Below are 14,191 nucleotides of genomic sequence, written 5' to 3' on the forward strand. Positions count from 1 at the left end.
GCCGGTCGAGAGAATCGCTCTCTTGATGGCTCTGTCCAGATCTGTCCCGAGGGGCATGCTTCTTAAGACTATCCTGGGAGATTGTGACTACGGACGCAAGCCTATCCGGATGGGGAGCTGTTTGGGGTGTCCGGAAGGCACAGAGGTTGTGGACTCGGGAGGAGTCCTCCCTCCCGATCAATATTTTGGAATTATGGGCAATCTTCAAGGCCTTGAAGGCTTGGCCACTTCTGGGTTCGTTCCAGTTTATCAGATTTGAATCAGACACTATAACCTAGGTGGCTTACATCAACCATCAAGGGGGAACGAGAAGTTCCTTGGCGATGAAGTTAGTATCTCAGATTCTGGAGTGGGCAGAGGCCCACAGCTGTTCGCTGTCAGCGATCCACATTCCGTGTGTGGACAACTCGGAGGCAGTTTTTCTCAGCAGGGAAGCCTTCCATCCAGAGGAATGGTCTCTCCGTCCCGAGGTGTTTGCAGAGATATGCAGCAAGTGGGGGACGCCGGAGATAAGCAGGCAATTTATTATTTAAATGGGACAAGACTTAGCGAAACAGAGGAGGAAAGGGATTTGGGAGTAGTAATAGATAAAACAAGCTAAAGATGGGTGCACAATGCAGGGCAGCTGCTTCAAAGGCTAATAAGATACTAGCATGTATTAAAAGAGGCATTGATTCAAGGGAGGAAAGTATTTTCTTTTTTTTTTTTTTTTTTACAGTAATTCTGTCACTATATAAATTCCTGGTAAGACCTCACTTTGAGTATGGAGTGCAGTTCTGGGGACCGATCGCAAAAAAAGATACTGCAGAACTAGAAAAAGTTCAGAGAAGGGCCACAAAGCTAATAAGGGGAATGGAGAATTTAAGCTATGAGGAGAGGCTAGCCAAACTAGTTCTGTTTTCTTTAGAAAAAAGGCGCTTGAAAAGTGACATCATTACTTTATATAAATATATTCAAGGCCCATATACAGAGATGGTAGAAGCTCTGTTTATTCCAAGAAAATTGTTTGTGACAAGAGGTCACAATTTAAGGTTGGAGGACAGGAGATTTAATTTCCTGCAACAGAAACGTTTTTTTCACTGTAAGAGCAATACAATTGTGGAACTCCTTACCAAAGGAGGTAGTGAATGCTAATACCATAGATACATTTAAAAATTGTTTGGATGCATTTCTGTCTAGAAACAGAATTTGTGGATATGATTGCTTGGCTTAAATGGGTCACCTTTTAGTGGGATTATTTAAGCTTAACTGGAGCTTTTTGTAAGTATTTTACTGTATATTTGTATAGGTTGAACTCGATGGACTTTAGTCTTTTTTTCAACCTCATCTACTATGTTATGTAATAGATGCACTAGCAGTGCCCTGGAGGTTCAAACTCATATATCTTTTTCTTTCATTACCGCTTCTTCCTCGAGTGGTGGCCTGCATCAAGCAGGAGCGGGTATCAGTAATCCTGATTGCTCCATCATGGCCGCGAAGGACGTGGTTCCGGATCTAGTGGGGATGTCCTCATCTCCTCTGTGGAAGTTACCTTGTCGCAGAGACCTGCTGATACAAGGTCCATTTGTTCATCAAAATCTATATTCTCTGAGGCTGACTGCGTTAAGATTTAACACTTAGTCTTATCCAAGAGAGGTTTCTCTGAGAGTGTCATTGATACTCTTATTCAAGCTTGTAAACCAGTTACTCAGCGTATGTACCACAAGGTGTGGAGGACCTACTTATTCTGGTGTGAAGAGCAGTGTTAAGGTTGCCAGGATCTTATCTTTTCTCCAGGATGGGCTGGAGAAGGGCCTTTCTGCTAGTTCCCTGAGGGGACAGATTTCGGCCCTGTCTGTTTTATTGCACAAGAGACTGGCTGAGCTTCCAGACGTTCAGTCCTTTAAGGCTCTGATTAGGATCAGACCTGTGTTTAGATCTGGGGGTCCTCCTTGGAGCCTAAATCTTGTTCTTCGGGTTTTGCAACAGGTTCCGTTTAAACCTCTGCATTCCGTTGACATTAAATTATCTTGGAAGGTTCTCTTTTTTTATTAGCTATTGCCTCTGCGCGCAGACTTTGAGATCTCTGCTTTGCAATGTGAGCCCCCTTATGTGATTTTTCATGCAGATAAGGCATTTTTACATACTAAATTTAGGTTTTCTTCCTAAGGTTGTGTCAGATCGCAACATCAATCAGGAGATTGTGGTTCCTTCCTTGTGTCCTAATCCTCCATCGAAGGAGCGCTAACTTCTCAATTTGGATGTGGTTCGCGCCTTGAAGTTCTATCTTCAGGCTACTAAGGAGTTTAGACAATCTTCCTCTTTGTGGAAGCGTAAGGGGCAGAAGGCTACTTCGACTTCCCTATCTTTTTGGTTAAGGAGTGTCATCCGCTTAGCTTGTGAGAGACAGCGGGACATCGTCGTCCTGAGAGGATACCGACTCATTCCATTAGAGCAGTCAGTGGCTTCCTCTTGGGCCTTTAAGAACGAGGCCTGTAAGATCTGTAAGACCTGGTCCTCCTTACATACTTTTTCAGAATTTTACAAGTTTGATGTTTTTGCTTTGGCTGAAGCAGCATTTGCGAGAAAAGTTTTGCAGACTGTGGTGCCCTCAGAATAGGGTCCGCCTCTTCCTTTTTGTTCCCTCCCGTTCAGTGTCCTCTGTAGTTTGGGTATAGTTCTCCCAACTGTAGGGAATGAAGCTGGGGACTCTCCATATCTTAGAAAGGAAAACATAATTTATCCTTACCAAATAAATTCCTTTTCTTCTGGATAGGAAGAGTCCACGGCCCCCGTCCGTTTTTTCTTGTCTATGGGCGGTCCCCTATTATTTATTTTATTCTTTTGACACCATTTATACCCTAATGTTTCTCCTACTTTTCGTTGTTCCCTCGGCAGAATGACTGGGGTAATGAGGAAGTGGGAGGGATATTTTAGCCTTTGGCTGTGGTGTCTTTGCCTCCTCCTGGTGGCCAGGTGTTGTATTTCCCAACAGTAAGGAATGAAGCCGTGGACTCTCCCTATCCGGAAGGAAAGGAATTTATCTGGTAAGCATAAATTATGTTTTTTTCTATATCTGGTAACATCAAAATATTTACCTAGACTTAATTTCTTTCTACTAATTAGAGGTTGTTTATTTTGAGAATCTCATTTAAATCCTTAATAATTAATAAAGGTAGTTTTTTTTTATCAAATAATCAAATATAGTAATCTTTGTAAAATAATTTTATTAATATTTACTCTAATGATAGAAGGAATGAAGCCCAGTTCTTTAAATCTGATTTAACTGTTTTAATGTCATCCTTGTAATTTAAATTGTACCAATTTAACGGGGGGACTGATATTTTAATACCTAAATACATCAGATGTGTTCTTACTATCTTAAACGACTTCTATTGAACTTTTTCTTTCTTGCAAAAACAATTAATTTGTCATTGCTGTTTTTTCATACACATTGTAACGTGTCTGTCTTCTACTGTATTTTGCTATGTATCAATTTAAAAACATACCTTTACATTTTTTTTTTCTTTCTTTCTAGATATGTGCACTGATTGCATGCCATTGCTTCTCTCTGTATTAAAAGAAATAGCAGAAGTTTGTTTGGCTCACAAAGTGAATAACGCCAGTGTGGATTGTGATGAACTGATTGATGCTATCCAGACGGTGTTCCATAAAATTTTAGAGACATTAGCACGAAAACTTCGAAAGCAGCATGAACAAGCAATTCAGGTATTACTGCAGTAGAAATATGAATAGACCATACATAAGTATTTTTACAAAAGTTTTCATTCACAGTGTATTTTCTTCAGCCTGTGGTAGAAACAACAAAGGCACACTATACTACATATGAAAGTTTTTTCCTTAAAGGGCAAGTCAACCCAAAAATTATTATAACTTCTTTAGATTATGTAAGTAACGAGTTTTATAGCAAGCTGTTGATCGTGCACGTGTTTCAATGCCCCTTGACGAAAACGGCACATTGCGCAATAGTGAAAAACTTGCACTTCAGGGATCGATTCAGATCCCTTAGTTGAAGCTGTTATTTCTGGGGTTTTTTTAATTCTTTTTATTTATTTTTTTAAAATCAGTGGAATGGGCTGAACTTGTAGGGAGAGTTGACTTTCTGTATCTATCTTTCTATACACAAAAGCCAATACTTAGGTTCTAAAATGTTGATTTTCAGTCGATTTCTCTCTCCCATCCCCTCTGCTGAGGCTTGTTTAAATGGCTTCTCTATTTACCAAAACTGTTGTACAGAAAGTTTCCATATAGGTGGGGATAAAACAGGGGAAGGAAAGTTTATTTAAATTGCAGATATAAAGGTAAAGAAGCTTTTTAAAGACAATTTTATGCATTTCATCATGAAAACTTGGGCACTGAGATCAAATTCAAAGGGATAAAGTAACAGTACACTGTTTAATAAATATGTTCAGTTTAAGATTGTGCTATCGTCTTTCAGTTTTGCCTTCAGCCATTTGTGCATATACATAACTGCAGACTCCTAGACATCTTCTCAAGGTGATACTGCTAAAGAGCAGGATAGACAGTCTGTGTCCAAATACGGTATATCCAAGTATCATTCGTCAAAAAAGGGGTGGATTTTCCTAAATGTGCTAATAACTACATTTTTAGACTGCATATCCAGTGAGTTTGAATGATGTCTATTTTTATTTCTACATTTAGCTTACCAAAAAGAGTAGATTAGTCAGTTTGGGCTCTTATTTTCAGATGCAAATATGACACTTTTTTTTTGTTCTTTGTGATATTGCTTTGTAACCGTTTCTTTATACTTTTTTTTAGTGAAGCTACAAATCTGCACTTTCTCACATTTTTTGTTTCTATAGTTACTGCAGTCCGTCCATGTTCCTCTTGGTGAGTTTGTACAAACTGTCCAGTGTTGGCATAGTGCGTGCCCAGAGATTCAGCGTGGAATGCTGTCAACACTTCTTGCTGCTGTTGTTGTCGAAATAGGCCATTGGCTAGGCAAGGTTGGTGTCATTTCTTGGAGCGTCACAGCTTTGTGAAAGGTCCTCTCCGGTACTAACTTTTATAAACTAATTTGTTTTTTTATGGCAATTCAGTATGTTTTATGATTTCAGTATTGCTGGCTGCTATCCTGAGCATCAGCAAACATTATTAAATTACTTTTTAACCATGAACCTGTCTAAACCTGACACATCATTTTCCATTTTATTTCCATTTATTATCTACTGATAATTGTTCTTTTCTTAAAATAGATTTCTGATTTAAGCAAGCTCGTGCCACCCTCATCAGTTTCAGATCTGCCTCCACTTTCAAGATGTTTAATGTCCGTAATTATTAAATCTCCCAGTGTTTTAAGGTATGTTGTGTTTTTTCCCATCTTAGTTTACTTTTAAAATCACTATCACCTACATATTAGAGTGGATTATGACCTCATTCAAAATAAAGGAATTTCTCCTTTCTAATAAGGGATCTCTGTGTAATTAAATCAGGGCGAATAGAGGGTATATATATATATATAACCCTCCGTTCCTCCTCCTGTGAGACAAAGCTGTTTGTTAAAAGGAAATTAAACAACTTGAGATTGTAATATAAAACATTTAAAGGGATATGAAACTCCCCAAAAAATGTATCTTTTGATTCAGACAGAACACACCATTTAAAAAAAAAAAAAAATTACTTAAATTATCAAGTTTTCTTCGATTCCATGATTTTCTGTGTTGCAGAAACACACAGGTAGGAATCTGGAGCACTACATGGCAGGAAATAGCGCTGCCATCTAGTGCTCTAGCAAATGGATAACATTTTTGCAAATCTGCTTCTATATAGTGCTCCAGATATGGGCCAACTCCTAAGCATACATCCCTACTTTTCAACCAACGATATCAAAAGAACAAAGAATTGATAATAGAAGTACATTAGAAGTTTGTTTGCGTGCTTTATCTGAATCATGAAAGAAATATTCTGGGTTTCTTGTCCCTTTAATTATGTGCAGTAAAATTATTTTTTTCAGGTACAAATCCCATCTAAATAATTTCAAAATCCAAACTTTTTAATTAATATAAAAAAAATATCACAAATTACTATTTTCCCCACCTGAACTTGCAATCTTCTCTGCCTGTATCTTTGGTTTAATTTTCGTGCTATAAAATGCAGTTAAGTCTATATATTTAAAACAACAAATTATCTTTCTGAGGGTACTGTGCATACAAAAGTATTACAAATTATATAGCTGTATTATTACATGCAAATATTGCCTAAAGGACATAAGGCATTGTTGTTCCATTTTACAGATGCAAATATTTCAAAATCCAAACTCTTCCGAAATCCAAACCTTTCCCGATCCCAAAACAGTTTAGATAAAAGGTTTTCTACCTGTACTTGCATTATTTATTTTTTTTCTAAGAAATGGTGAGTCCACAATGTCATCAATTACTAGTGGGAATATCACTCCTGGCCAGCAGGAGGAGGCAAAGAGCACCACAGCAAAGCTGTTAACTCTCACTCCCCTAACCACAATCCCCAGTCATGCTCTTTGCCTTTGTCAATGTTGGAAGTAAAGTGCGGGTGTCTGAAGAAAATTGGATTTCTCTTGTTAAGTGTGTTCAGTCCACGGGTCATCCATTACTTATGGGATATATTCTCCTCCTCAACAGGAAGTTGCAAGAGGATCACCCAAGCAGAGCTGCTATATAGCTCCTCCCCTCACATGTCATACCCAGTCATTCTCTTGCAAGTCTCAACAAAGAAGGAGGTCGCGAGAGGAGATAGGAGTTTTTTACCTAATTATTCTTCAATCAAAAGTTTATTATTTTAAAATGGCACCGGAGTGTGCTGTTTTTTTCTCTCAGGCAGTATTTAGAAGAAGAATCTGCCTGCGTTTTCTATGATCTTAGCAGACGTAACTAAGATCCACTGGCTGTTCTCGCACATTCTGAGGAGTGGGGTAACTTCAGAAAAGGGAATAGCATGCGGGGTCCCCCGCAAATGAGGTATGTGCAGTAATATTTTCTAGGAATGGAATTGACTAAGAAAACACTGCTGTTACCCATATGATGTAAGTACAGCCTTTAATGCAGTAGTAGCGACTGGTATCAGGCTGATAAATGTATGCGCAGTTGAGTTATTTTCTAGGGACTAGAATTTGACTGAGAAAATACTGTTGATACTGAAATAAATGTATGAGCCTTAACTGCAGTAGAAGCGACTGGTAGCAGGCTTAGTGATAACTTTGCATAACACTGGAAAGTTGTTTTTAAAACGTTTACTGGCATGTTATTCGTTTTGTGAGGTACTTTGGTGATAAATCTTTTTGGGCATGATTTTTTTCCATATGGCTAACGTATATTTCTGCATAGAAACCGTTGTAACAGGTCTCCCACTGTTGTAATATGAGTGGGAGGGGCCTTTTTTAGCGCCTTGTTGCGCAGTTAAAATTCTTGCACAGTCTTCCTGCTTCTTCCTCCTTGATCCAGGACGTCTCCAGAGAGCTCAGGGGTCTTCAAAAGCCATTTTTGAGGGAGGTAATCTTTCACAGCAGACCTGTGACAGTGTGTTTGGCTGTGATAAAAGCGTTAAATCTTAAATTGATTATCCGTTTTTGGGTATTGAGGGGTTAATCATCCGTTTGCTAGTGGGTGCAATCCTCTGCTAAATTCATACATTTACTGTTAAAATTGTTGGCTATAACTGAATTAGTTCATTGTTATTTCAACTGTGACAGTTTTTTTGTGTTTTTAAAAGCGCTGCAGCGTTTTTTCTATTGCTTGTAAATTTATTGAAAGATTTTTTCCAAGCTTGCTAGCCTTCATTGCTAGTCTGTTTAAACATGTCTGATACAGATGAATCTACTTGTTTATTATGTTTAAAAGCCAATGTGGAGCCCAATAGAAATATGTGTACCAATTGTATTGATGTTACTTTAAATAAAAGTCAGTCTTTACCGGTAAAGAAATTATCACCAGACAACGAGGGGGAAGTTATGCCGCCTAACTCTCCTCACGTGTCAGTACCTTCGCCTCCCGCTCAGGAGGTGCGTGAGATTGTGGCGCCAAGTACATCAAGGCCCTTACAAATTACTTTGCATGATATGGCTAATGTTATGAAAGAAGTATTATCTAATTTGCCTGAGTTAAGAGGCAAGCGCGATAGCTCTGGGTTTAGGACAGAGCGAGCCGATGACACGAGAGCCATGTCCGATACTGCGTCACAATTTGCAGAACATGAGGACGGAGAGCTTCATTCTGTGGGTGACGGATCTGATCTGGGGAGACCGGATTCAGAAATTTTAAATTTAAGCTTGAGAACCTCCGTGTATTGCTAGGGGAGGTGTTAGCGGCTCTGAACGATTGCGACACGGTTGCAATTCCAGAGCAATTATGTAGGCTGGATAAATACTATGCGGTACCGGTGTGTACTGACTAAAAGGCTTACAGAGATTATTAGCAAGGAGTGGGATAGACCCGGTGTGCCCTTTTCCCCTCCTCCGATATTTAGAAAAATGTTCCCAATAGACGCCACCACACGAGACTTATGGCAGACGGTCCCTAAGGTGGAGGGAGCAGTTTCTACTTTAGCCAAGCGTACCACTATCCCGGTGGAGGATAGTTGTGCTTTCTCAGATCCAATGGATAAAAAATTAGGTTACCTTAAGAAAATGTTTGTTCAACAAGGTTTTATATTACAGCCCCTTGCATGCATTGCGCCCGTCACTGCTGCAGCGGCATTCTGGTTTGAGTCTCTGGAAGAGGCTATTCGCACAGCACCATTGGATGAGATTATGAACAAGCTTAAAGCCCTTAAGCTAGCTAATGCATTTGTTTCGGATGCCGTTGTGCATTTAACCAAACTAACGGCTAAGAACTTCGGATTCGTCATCCAGGCGCGCAGATCGCTATGGCTTAAATCCTGGTCAGCAGATGTAACTTCTAAATTGCTTAATATTCCTTTCAAAGGGCAAGCCTTATTCGGGCCCGGCTTGAAAGAAATTATTGCTGACATTACTGGAGGTAAGGGTCACACCCTTCCTCAGGACAGGGCCAAATCAAAGGCCAAACAGTCTAATTTTCGTGCCTTTCGTAATTTCAAGGCAGGAGCAGCATCAACTTCCTCCGCTCCAAAACAGGAAGGGACTGCTACTCGTTACAGACAGGGTTGGAAAGGCAACCAGTCCTGGAACAAGGTCAAGCAGGCCAGAAAACCTACTTCTGCCCCTAAGACAGCATGAAGAGAGGGCCCCCTATCCGGAAACGGATCTAGTGGGGGGCAGACTTTCTCTCTTCGCCTAGGCCTGGGCAAGAGATGTCCAGGATCCCTGGGCGTTGGAGATCATATCTCAGGGATACCTTCTGGACTTCAAAACTTCTCCTCCACAAGGGAGATTTCATCTGTCAAGGTTATCAACAAACCTAATAAAGAAAGAGGCATTTCTACGATGTGTACAAGACCTCTTAGTAATGGGAGTGATCCACCCGGTTCCACGGACGGAACAAGGGCAAGGTTTTTACTCAAATCTGTTTGTGGTTCCCAAAAAAGAGGGAACCTTCAGGCCAATCTTGGACCTGAAGATCTTAAACAAATTCCTAAGGGTTCCATCGTTCAAAATGGAAACTATTCGAACCATCCTACGCATGATCCAAGAGGGTCAGTATATGACCACAGTGGACTTAAAGGATGCCTACCTTCACATACCAATTCACAAGGATCATTATCGGTACCTAAGGTTTGCCTTTCTAGACAGGCATTACCAGTTTGTAGCTCTTCCCTTCGGGTTGGCTACGGCCCCGAGAATTTTTACAAAGGTTCTGGGCTCGCTTCTGGCGGTACTAAGACCGCGAGGCATAGCGGTGGCTCCGTACCTAGACGACATCCTTATACAAGCGTCAACTTTTCAAAATGCAAAGTCTCATACAGAGATAGTTCTAGCATTTCTGAGGTCGCATGGGTGGAAAGTGAACATGGAAAAGAGTTCTCTGTTCCCACTCACAAGGGTTCCCTTTCTAGGGACTCTTATAGATTCTGTAGAGATGAAGATTTACCTGACGGGGTCCAGGTTATCAAAAATCCTAAATGCTTGCCGTGTCCTTCATTCCATTCTAAGCCCATCAGTAGCTCAGTGCATGGAAGTAATCGGCTTAATGGTCGCGGCAATGGACATAGTGCCATTTGCGCGCCTACATCTCAGACCGCTGCAACTATGCATGCTAAGTCAGTGGAATGGGGATTACTCAGATCTGTCCCCTTTACTAAATCTGGACCAGGAGGCCAGAGATTCTCTTCTCTGGTGGTTGTCACGGGTTCATCTGTCCAAAGGAATGACTTTTCGCAGACCAGATTGGACGATTGTAAAAACAGATGCCAGCCTACTAGGCTGGGGTGCAGTCTGGAACTCCCTGAAGGCTCAGGGATCGTGGACTCAGGAGGAGAAACTCCTCCCAATAAACATTCTGGAATTAAGAGCAATATTCAATGCTCTTCTAGCTTGGCCTCAGTTAGCAACACTGAGGTTCATAAGATTTCAGTCGGACAACATCACGACTGTGGCTTACATCAATCATCAAGGGGGAACCAGGAGTTCCCTAGCGATGTTGGAAGTCTCGAAGATAATTCGCTGGGCAGAGTCGCACTCTTGTCACCTGTCAGCGATCTACATCCCAGGCGTGGAGAACTGGGAGGCGGACTTTCTAAGTCGCCAGACCTTTCATCCGGGGGAGTGGGAACTTCACCCGGAGGTGTTTGCTCAACTGATTCTTCGTTGGGGCGAACCGGAGCTGGATCTCATGGCATCTCGCCAGAATGCCAAGCTTCCTTGTTACGGGTCCAGGGACCCGGGAGCGGTGCTGGTAGATGCACTAGCAGCCCCTTGGGTTTTCAACATGGCTTATGTGTTTCCACCATTTCCGTTGCTACTTCGACTGATTACCAGGATCAAACAGGAGAGAGCATCGGTGATTCTGATAGCGCGTGCGTGGCCACGCAGGACCTGGTATGCAGACCTAGTGGACATGTCGTCCTGTCCACCATGGTCTCTGCCTCTGAGGCACGACCTTCTAATTCAGGGTCCTTTCAACCATCCAAGCCTAATTTCTCTGAGGCTGACTGCATGGAGATTGAACGCTTGATTCTATCAAAGCGTGGTTTTTCGGAGTCGGTTCTTGATACGTTAATACAGGCTCGGAAACCTGTTACCAGAAAAATTTACCATAGGATATGGCGTAAATATTTATATTGGTGTGAATCCAAGAGTTACTCATGGAGTAAGGTTAGGATTCCTAGGATATTGGCTTTTCTACAAGAAGGTTTAGAAAAGGGTTTATCCGCTAGTTCGTTAGAGGAACAGATTTCTGCTCTGTCTATTCTTTAACACAAACGTCTCGCAGAGAATCCAGACGTCCAGGCTTTTTATCAGGCTTTGGCTAGGATTAAGCCTGTGTTTAAAACTGTTGCTCCTCCGTGGAGCTTAAACTTGGTTCTTAAAGTTCTTCAGGGTGTTCCGTTTGAACCCCTTCATTCCATTGATATTAAGCTTTCTTTCATGTAATTAGCAAGAGTCCATGAGCTAGTGACGTATGGGATATACATTCCTACCAGGAGGGGCAAAGTTTCCCAAACCTCAAAATGCCTATAAATACACCCCTCACCACACCCACAATTCAGTTTTACAAACTTTGCCTCCGATGGAGGTGGTGAAGTAAGTTTGTGCTAGATTCTACGTTGATATGCGCTCCGCAGCAAGTTGGAGCCCGGTTTTCCTCTCAGCGTGCAGTGAATGTCAGAGGGATGTGAGGAGAGTATTGCCTATTTGAATGCAGTGATCTCCTTCTAAGGGGTCTATTTCATAGGTTCTCTGTTATCGGTCGTAGAGATTCATCTCTTACCTCCCTTTTCAGATCGACGATATACTCTTATATATACCATTACCTCTGCTGATTCTCGTTTCAGTACTGGTTTGGCTATCTGCTATATGTAGATGAGTGTCCTGGGGTAAGTAAGTCTTATTTTCTGTGACACTCCAAGCTATGGTTGGGCACTTTGTTTATAAAGTTCTAAATATATGTATTCAAACATTTATTTGCCTTGACTCAGAATGTTCAACTTTCCTTATTTTCAGACAGTCAGTTTCATATTTGGGATAATGCATTTTGATTTGACCATTTTTTCTTACCTTAAAATTTGACTTTTTCCCTGTGGGCTGTTAGGCTCGCGGGGGCTGAAAATGCTTCATTTTATTGCGTCATTCTTGGCGCGGACTTTTTTGGCGCAAAAATTCTATTTCCGTTTCCGGCGTCATACGTGTCGCCGGAAGTTGCGTCATTCTTTGACGTTATTTCGCGCCAAAAATGTCGGCGTTCCGGATGTGGCGTCATTTTTGGCGCCAAAAAGCATTTAGGCGCCAAATAATGTGGGCGTCTTATTTGGCGCGAAAAAATATGGGCGTCACTTTTGTCTCCACATTATTTAAGTCTCATTTTTTATTGCTTCTGGTTGCTAGAAGCTTGTTCTTTGGCATTCTTTCCCATTCCTGAAACTGTCATTTAAGGAATTTGATCAATTTTGCTTTATATGTTGTTTTTTCTCTTACATATTGCAAGATGTCTCACGTTGCATCTGAGCCAGAAGATACTACAGGAAAATCGCTGTCAAGTGCTGAATCTACCAAAGCTAAGTGTATCTGCTGTAAACTTTTGGTAGCTATTTCTCCAGCTGTTGTTTGTATTGATTGTCATGACAAACTTGTTAAAGCAGATAATATTTCCTTTAGTAAAGTACCATTGCCTGTTGCAGTTCCCTCAACATCTAAGGTGCAGAATGTTCCTGATAATATAAGAGATTTTGTTTCTGAATCCATAAAGAAGGCTATGTCTGTTATTTCTCCTTCTAGTAAACGTAAAAAATCTTTTAAAACTTCTCTCCCTACAGATGAATTTTTAAATGAACATCATCATTCTGATTCTGATGACTCCTCTGGTTCAGAGGATTCTGTCTCTGAGGTTGATGCTGATAAATCTTCATATTTATTTAAAATGGAATTTATTCGTTCTTTACTTAAAGAAGTTCTAATTGCTTTAGAAATAGAGGATTCTGGTCCTCTTGATACTAATTCTAAACGTTTAGATAAGGTATTTAAAGCTCCTGTGGTTATTCCAGAAGTTTTTCCTGTTCCTAATGCTATTTCTGCAGTAATTTCCAAAGAATGGGATAATTTGGGTAATTCATTTACTCCTTCTAAACGTTTTAAGCAATTATATCCTGTGCCGTCTGACAGATTAGAATTTTGGGACAAGATCCCTAAAGTTGATGAGGCTATTTCTACCCTTGCTAAACGTACTACTATTCCTACGTCAGATGGTACTTCGTTTAAGGATCCTCTAGATAGGAAAATTGAGTCCTTTCTAAGAAAAGCTTATCTGTGTTCAGGTAATCTTCTTAGACCTGCTATATCTTTGGCTGATGTTGCTGCAGCTTCAACTTTTTGGTTGGAAACTTTAGCGCAACAAGTAACACATCGTGATTCTCATGATATTATTATTCTTCTTCAGCATGCTAATAATTTTATCTGTGATGCCATTTTTGATATTATCAGAGTTGATGTCAGGTTTATGTCTCTAGCTATTTTAGCTAGAAGAGCTTTATGGCTTAAAACTTGGAATGCTGATATGGCTTCTAAATCAACTTTACTTTCCATTTCTTTCCAGGGTAACAAATTATTTGGTTCTCAGTTGGATTCCATTATTTCAACTGTTACTGGTGGGAAAGGAACTTTTTTACCACAGGATAAAAAATCTAAAGGTAAAAACAGGGCTAATAATCGTTTTCGTTCCTTTCGTTTCAACAAAGAACAAAAGCCTGATCCTTCATCCTCAGGAGCAGTTTCAGTTTGGAGACCATCTCCAGTCTGGAATAAATCCAAGCCAGCTAGAAAGGCAAAGCCTGCTTCTAAGTCCACATGAAGGTGCGGCCCTCATTCCAGCTCAGCTGGTAGGGGGCAGGTTACGTTTTTTCAAGGAAATTTGGATCAATTCTGTTCACAATCTTTGGATTCAGAGCATTGTTTCAGAAGGGTACAGAATTGGTTTCAAGTTGAGACCTCCTGCAAAGAGATTTTTTCTTTCCCGTGTCCCAGTAAATCCAGTAAAAGCTCAAGCATTTCTGAAATGTGTTTCAGATCTAGAGTTGACTGGAGTAATTATGCCAGTTCCAGTTCCGGAACAGGGGATGGGGTTTTATTCAA

The 14,191-nt window shown here is 40.7% G+C and overlaps 1 protein-coding gene across 1 annotated transcript in view; it reads left to right on the top strand.

Moving 5' to 3' along the window:
* Positions 1 to 14,191, top strand: part of NCAPG2 (non-SMC condensin II complex subunit G2) — a 365,294-nt gene that overhangs the window by 258,301 nt on the left and 92,802 nt on the right. Inside the window, exons 23-25 of the mRNA XM_053713827.1 lie at positions 3,518 to 3,708; positions 4,824 to 4,967; positions 5,217 to 5,320. Of these exons, the coding sequence (XP_053569802.1) occupies positions 3,518 to 3,708; positions 4,824 to 4,967; positions 5,217 to 5,320 (439 nt within the window). The remainder of the gene's footprint in view (positions 1 to 3,517; positions 3,709 to 4,823; positions 4,968 to 5,216; positions 5,321 to 14,191) is intronic.

This window comes from Bombina bombina, chromosome 5 (genome assembly GCF_027579735.1).
Source record: "Bombina bombina isolate aBomBom1 chromosome 5, aBomBom1.pri, whole genome shotgun sequence".
NCBI classification, from domain to species: domain Eukaryota; kingdom Metazoa; phylum Chordata; class Amphibia; order Anura; family Bombinatoridae; genus Bombina; species Bombina bombina.